At 41.7% G+C, this 7,476-nt stretch overlaps 1 protein-coding gene across 3 annotated transcripts; it reads right to left on the bottom strand.

Moving 5' to 3' along the window:
• Positions 1 to 582: 582 nt before the first annotated feature.
• On the bottom strand, positions 583 to 6,585 carry LOC109742732 (zinc finger CCCH domain-containing protein 13). Of its 3 annotated transcripts, none has more exons than XM_020301826.4 (10): positions 6,287 to 6,585; positions 4,330 to 4,461; positions 4,148 to 4,181; positions 3,894 to 4,029; positions 3,746 to 3,802; positions 3,163 to 3,260; positions 2,984 to 3,055; positions 2,657 to 2,865; positions 2,114 to 2,292; positions 583 to 1,062 (listed from the first exon to the last, which is right to left on the bottom strand). In XM_020301826.4, the coding sequence occupies exons 1-10, from the start codon at positions 6,459 to 6,461 to the stop codon at positions 1,024 to 1,026; spliced, it is 1,131 nt and encodes a 376-aa protein (XP_020157415.1). In that variant the 5' UTR covers positions 6,462 to 6,585; the 3' UTR covers positions 583 to 1,023. The 3 variants fall into 3 exon arrangements, with proteins under 3 accessions (XP_020157415.1, XP_020157416.1, XP_045086902.1); XM_020301827.4 differs by having other exon boundaries at positions 4,682 to 6,573; XM_045230967.2 differs by having other exon boundaries at positions 4,688 to 6,569.
• Positions 6,586 to 7,476: the final 891 nt, after the last annotated feature.

Raw genomic sequence — 7,476 nt, 5'->3', positions numbered from 1 at the left:
GTGTTTTTTATAGGAGTATAAAGATGATGGTGATTCACCGTTCCTCCTATGTCGCCCCATTGAATTTCTAGCACAGCATGGCACACCATCATCCTCTTGGCCTACAACTATCCGTCCTTGCTGCATCCTAAATCCATCGACCTCCATGGGAGGTGGGGGGTAGGGAGGTAGAAACCGTTGCAAGCCTACAACCATTTGTCCTTGCCACACCCTAAATCCATCGACCTCCATGGGAGGTGGGGGTAGGGAGGCTGATTCAAATTTGTGCAAAACAAAAAGGAGATGCTAGAGTCCAGTGCACTTGAATCCGCAAAATTTCGGTGCTGGCGTTTCCACTAGGGACATGAGCAAGAATGGAGGCGCAATAGAAGAGGATGGCGGTGTTGTTGCCTGTGTGAAGCCATGGCCACATGTGGCAACCACAAAGGCATCGACTATACTCTACACATAATTTTAGACGACAATCGCATGGTCAAAAAAAGCAAAGCGAAAATTCTGTCATCACAGGTTACCGAATAGAGGAGGATTTGCATCCTGGCTGGCTATTTATAGTTTTATATGCATAAATTTAGCACAGAGATATAAATGTGTAACCCTCAAGTTCAGGGACCAAATTGGCATTGCATTGCAAATATAGGTGGCATGTGATATAATGCATTCCACTTCCTCAGGCACAAGTAGGCCTTTAAAATAGCAGCAGTAACTAACATATGAGGGGTGTCAAAACCTCTAAACAATATCAGGAAGGGCTGTCATAGGCTCCATACAAGCTCAGGTAGCAACTTCGAGGTCCGGCGATATTAAGAAGAAAACTTCCCCATGAGGCAAAACATGTTTCGGCAATACTATAATATATGTCTTCACGTAAGCTAACTGCTGCAGAGCACAGCTGCGGGGACACTGAGCTTCGACCGCCCGATGTATAAAGAACTGGATATGATATAGCAAAAGCACTGGGTTTCAAAGCCACCCAGGTTTCAATCTAACTCCTTACTGCTGAAATCTGCCACCCACCACCCGAGTCTATAAGTCCACAGGATCATCCTCCTCGTTGCCATTGTACTGCGGGCAAAAACAAAGAGCATAAAATGTCAGCATAATGCTAAACAGACCACAGGCACATAGTACTGGCTGGAAGTAGCTGCTGGCCCTATTGATGCATTTGCAGTATGAACATAGCAAATTTGAAAATAGAGAAGTTGACAAAAAGAAGAGGCAAAAGTAGTAAGAACACGGGAATAACTGTAAATGGCGATCAGTTTATGCAAATTGATTTCACTATCACATAGTGCTTTTAAAAACACTGAATGGCAAAAGATGCAAATGATCCACATGCTGATCATAAACAAAAACCGCAAGGACCAGCTGGTAACTAGAGGGGTGAACACTAAAATTCTTGTATAGTTACTAGTAAAAGACAAGAGGAAAATACCAGGGCATATGACTACATGATTATACAGGACATGCTGAACTTAAGCTGCTGTGCTGACAGATTAACTGTATGAAATAAGAGTACGTGATTCTCTGCTATGGTACACCAGCCATTGCAAAGTAGTTGCGTCAACTATTCAGATGATCAAGCTTGTTATTGCTTGGAAATGAAGATACATAAGCCTTTTGGACTCATTGGAGGTGCCATCATAAACAAACAAACAAACAAAAAGTCATAGAACCCATACCATTTGTACCAAAATAGACATCTATTTGTCCTCATTTATAATCTATCCTGACAATTTCAACAGAACCAACTACAACATTAACTAGATCAGTGGAGAACGGAACATGCTTTACTCCAGAACATTCTACCTGTAAGTAGCAATGTATCAGTTTAACCCCTAGATGACACGCAGATGGCTGAACCATAAGTCTAACCAAATGAACTACACCTAGATGCGCTATCAATCAAACCTGAAGAGAAACAAGACCTTACTTTTACTAAGGAATAACCAAAAGTAGCCTGTAACTTACAAAATTGCAGTGAATGAGAAATAAAGGATATACACATAATAGGATAGTAAGATAATGAGCCATCAACTGAGTTATCTCTGCCTAACAACGTTCATGTATGTTCAATAAATATAATTGGCTGATCCGCTGTGAGAAATATACTCACCCTGTCTGTAAAATCATTGCCAGAAGAAATGACATTTATTTCGTCATTATTGCCATCTTCCCCTAATTTCTTCAGAGATTCAGTTCCTTTGCTATTTTTTAAAGACTCCAGAGCATCTTCTGATCTATATTTCCCTGACATGTGGACCATATCATCACCATTCACTCTCCTTTTCTTTCCTGAAAAAGTAACAACGGTTTGTAATCAAAAGACATAGTTTCTTTCCTTCGTTAGCACATTTGCCCCAGGGAATGTACAAATAATATTCAAGACAACAATGGCCAATGTGTCCGAACAAGAAATATATCACATTTTAAAGGATAAATGGGTTCAACATCTAAAAAGTCTAACTGGATGCCATTTAATATGAATACCTTGTGGACACATGAGACTGTTAGCTTCTATAATGTCAGTACAAACTAGTAAGATGCGATATTTATATACCAGTAACGAGTTTAACAGGCTGACAGCATTAAGATGGCTAGAAAAATGCTGGTGTACCAAAATAAAGTAGTATCCCCCAAGTTCTCGTCAAGGTGTTACCAGTTTTTTCTTCTTCGCTTGTTGAAAGGGCAGCAGATCTTTTTCTAGCTGCTGAACCATTCTTTTGTCGCTGATCATCTGGGCTCATTTCATAAGCATTATATGGGTCGTCATTACCAGCATTCACACTGGACCCTTGTTCTTTGGTACCAGATTTCAAGGAATCAGAAGCAAGCGAATCAGCCAACCTCTCAAAACGGCCTTGAGACCTGAAGATAACCAATGAGTCAATAGCTATGAAAATCATGTCAAGACTAAAATCAGAAGTGCAATTATGTGGTGATCCAAACAGAAAAAAAAATCATAGTTCATATAAAAGGAACATGCCTTTTTAAATCATCCTGTGCTTTCACGTAACGCCCATATGCTTTGATGAGTTTCTTTATTTTGGAGGTCATCCTACATCCAAAGAGCAGTACTATCAAGAACCAAATACTTGGAGAACTTCTCCTGAACTGAAGAGTGATTACATAGAAGTATGCTCATATGTTGTAGAAATTGAGAACCTTTCACAATCTTCTTTCTCTTTGTTCAACTGTGATTCAAGATCATCTACTCTGCCAGAAATTATGCCTGCTTCCTCGATTTTCTTGTCCAATATCATCTGTGATAATGTGTATTTATAGATATAAATGAAAATAGATTGTAGTAATCTCAACCACAACTATATGAAAGTAAAACGTCATAACCCAGAGAAGTTCAAGAAAGCATTTTATCAGGCACTTATGACGGCCGACTGGTTATCTCCGTGTTCAATCAGAGCATGGTCCTATGTCAATATTTTCCCAAGCATGAATGATTACTCATTAGTTTGTGGCATCATAATTTGGAGAAACATCGGTAGTACCTTCCGCATGAATGTATGATCATGTTTGGTGGAGTGAACCTCTTTTAAACTTGGAAGGTCTAAATTTCTCCATCATAAAAATTGGCATGCATCAACTATCTAATTAAGGCAGAAAATGTTGGAACTACACATGCAACCAAAATATAACTTAATAACTGATAAGTGTGTGCCGTTGCATCTGTATTTACAACTCATAATTGAGTGTCGTCTATAACATGCTTATTGAGACAATGATTACTGACCTGTAGTTTAGATTTATCTTCATGCAATGCTTTCATATCCAGTGCAATTTGTTTCAGCTGCAGAGCATACATAAACATATAACAGAGGTCCAGGAATATGGAGACGGCTCCACCTATATGCTAATGAGATGGATTGTACAGTTCAAACCTGTGCTTCGCCGTCATCCTTCTCATCACTGCTGGAATGTATGTCATCTTTTTTTCTATCTTCATTTTCAGAGGTGTTGAAACTTCCTGATGAATCACTTTTACCACCATCTACTTTCTTCTTAGGCCTTCTCTCACTGGAAAATCCACATAATCACTTGGAAAGGTCGATGCATGCATAACATCTAGAGTTAACTGAGTGGATAACAAAGACCATATACTGGAATGGAATACACTGAGATACTTGTTACATACCTCTTCCTGATGGGAGATCTTGATTGACTAGATCCTGCAAATAAGATTTAAATAGAAACAAAATTAGACGTTTGGGTTCTTTTTTTTAAAATAATTATCAAGTTTAAGTAAAAAAATAAAAGCTATGGGAAGCATGTGACACGTGCGCCTGTGCACACACACGAAAGAGAGATTATCTCTACCTTGAGAACGTGGTGGCATCTTGTTACGAAATAAATGGCCTCTGGTATCTCTGTCAGGGGAATACCTCCGCCGGGGAGAGTTTCTTCTCTCAGGCCTGCCTCTAAATTCATGAATTCTATGATCTCGCCCCCCTACAGGTTAGTAGCGTAAAAGCTTATATAATAATATAAAGAAGAACTACACCACAACAAATATAGATGGACAGAGACAAGGCAAAACAGAAGATTTAAGCTTGCCACAACCTTGAGCGATATGACTATTCGATTGGCAATAATATAAAGAAACTACACCACTGCGAAAATATATGGAGTTATATAGAGACAAGGCAACACATAAAACATGTAAGCTTACCACAACCTTGAGCCATATGATTAGTCATTTAGCAATATAAGTAGTAGAGAGTCCAGGATAACCCCAAAGGCCATTAAATGGAAGAGCCAATAAGACTAATGCAAGAAGAGATACCAACATATGATTAAACATTGCGGTGCACCGCTTAAAATTAGATCCAGCACTTGCAACATCAGTCATCTGAAGTGGAATTGATGGATACTCCAGATTTGGATATCATGCTTTCATTACCATGAATAAAGATATTCCGCAACTCCAATACCGCCAAGTAAATCTAATTTCACTTGTCCAGATATTTCCATATTGACTTTATTATTCTTGTTCAGTGATAGCACTTGGAATGACAGGCAAGAATAAAGCCGAAGAAGAAAACTTGGAACTCCTAGCATATTCAAAGAACAATTGGTTGCAAAGCTGAACAATATGGTTTTCGCAAACTGAACTTATCATGCATCTGATTGAGACGAGGAACCACGTGATATCCCTGAACAAAATTCTCTGGTAAGAGGATGGCCATGCAAGTGACCACAAAATATATGTTCACTGACTGAAAAGGTAAGCAATGCAAATAGGACGAGTCATCCTCTGGAAGTGATCAATCCTAAGAAATCTGCTCAGGTGACAGCTAATTTGGGTGGTAAAATCAATGGAATAACCAGCAGGAATGCCACGCTGTTCTGCAAGAAGCTTTGACTTCAGTTCAACTACTATATCAAAAGGATAGGAGATCATATATGAAAGATAATACAACAAGACATGACACAACTGGTAGTTCAATCTCTGATGTCTGCACATGTAAAGAAAATATCATCATAGTACTAAATTTCCATACTATAACATGACCCCAAGTTTGCGAAGCAGACTGCAGAGTTCCCTCAGCCACTACAAGTATAACTAGAAATAGCAGAATGATGCCACTTTGTATAACCTCCAATGGTGCTCTTCTAAGTTGCTGCAATTGTGTTATTCTTCCAATTACTTCCTCTCATTGCTAACTCCAAAACACAAGAGTTTCAGTGTTCTCTGCATAAGCTTGGAAGCCATATCGCAATTGATACCTCTTGTTCCAATTATTGCAGAAGCATACCAATTTGCAAGGGCGCTCTTGTCAGTTGCTACAATGGAGTTATTGTTCCAAGTATTTCCCATCGCTGCTAACTTCCCACCACACCATTTTCAGTGTTCTCTGCGGGAAGTATGGCATCTGATACCTCTTGTTCCTCCATGTACAACCAGAATCTTACACTGCCGGCCATGTCCCCCGCAAATAACAAACTGTCTGAAGCTATAACAAGATCCAACAAACACATAAAAACTTGAATCTCTTGAAAAGAATGCTCCTCCTCTGCTGGATCACTGATACTTCTGCCTAAAAATGTCACAGAATACCATCCTTTTGGACTAACAGCAGACCACCCAGACTTATCCTGTGTCGCAAGTAGCTTCAACAGCGGCAATTTTACTGTCCACACACACTGCAGAAACCATCGGTGCTTTCTGGACACACCACAGTCGCTAAGCAGGCAAAAATCCCTAGACGAGTGCACATGGAAAAGCAGGCGGGGGGAGAGATGGGGGAGGGGGGGAGGTGCGTATGGAGTATACCAGGTCCAGCGCGCGGCGGGAAGGTGGAGTGGGGAGGCGGCGTGCGGAGCTCGCCTTCGCCGTGGGCGAAGCCGCAGGAGGGGCCGCGGGGGCAGGGGCCGCGCCTCCACAGCGCGCACAGCTTCGTCTTGAAGGCCGGGCCGCGGCGCGGCGGAGGATCGAGCATTTCCCGCATCTCTCGAGCGCGCGCCGGCGATCCGGAGACGGGGAGGCGGGCGGCGCCGGCGGGAGGAGGGAGGCGAGGGAGGAATGGAGGAGGAAGCAAGGGCACGAGGGCGACGACGGACGAACCGAAGAGGCCTCGGAGCAGCGGCTGCCCAAGTAAGCCCGAAGGACCGGCCCAGGAACTGGAAGGGCCGGCCGAGATAAAAATGGGCCGAACAGTGCCCTGCAGCCTCGGTGAAGAGGCTGGGCAGAGGCTGCTGTGCGCCCCATTTTTATCACGTCAGGTATCTTTTGTAAAAATCATATAATTTGAAAATTCACATTTAGTATATTTTGGTACTAAGATTTCATAGCATGAGAGGATAAATTGTACTTTTTTATTTTTCACATTTTTCTAAAGTTTGTTTGTTGTGGAAGGCGGACGAGGAGAAGAGTACGCAGGAGGAGGAAGGAAGAGGGGGAGAGGAGGGCATGGGGTGAAAACAAGTCTTGTGTACCAGCCCTTCGCTTCGCGAAACAATGTGTGCCCGAGTAAGGCTAGAAGGTCAAACCAACATAGAGGATGTTACATTGCCGATACAACGGTGAAGGAACTTCCCTCTTGCGAAGGAAAAGGGAAACGACGGGACCTCTCCAAAAAAAATTAAGTGCCCTCACTAAGTTTTTGCTCAAGGAGTTGGGAGTACCTCATCCTCAAACAACAGTGTCATGGTGTGATATTTTAGGGGCATCATAGTTGTCAGTCAACTCAATCTTTCATGCTCAAACTGAGCATACTAGGGTGGATTATCATTCTGTGTTGAGCATGTGGCGAGCAAATTGCTTGAGATTCGGTACAATCATTTGGTGGTCAACTGGCGAACGAATTTACCAAACCTTTGTTGGTACGGTATCTTGAAGCCTAAAAACAGTCTTATAGCTTAGATGAGTTTGAGGAGGAGTGTTAGAATATCAATTGGATCGTATGACAAGAATATATGGTCGGGCCAAAGATCAAATGAATAGGCATACTACAACAATTGTTA

Source organism: Aegilops tauschii, chromosome 7, assembly GCF_002575655.3.
Source record: "Aegilops tauschii subsp. strangulata cultivar AL8/78 chromosome 7, Aet v6.0, whole genome shotgun sequence".
Classification (NCBI taxonomy): domain Eukaryota; kingdom Viridiplantae; phylum Streptophyta; class Magnoliopsida; order Poales; family Poaceae; genus Aegilops; species Aegilops tauschii.
The sequence above is the reverse complement of the archived record's forward strand: the minus strand, read 5'-3'. Positions and strand labels throughout refer to the sequence as shown.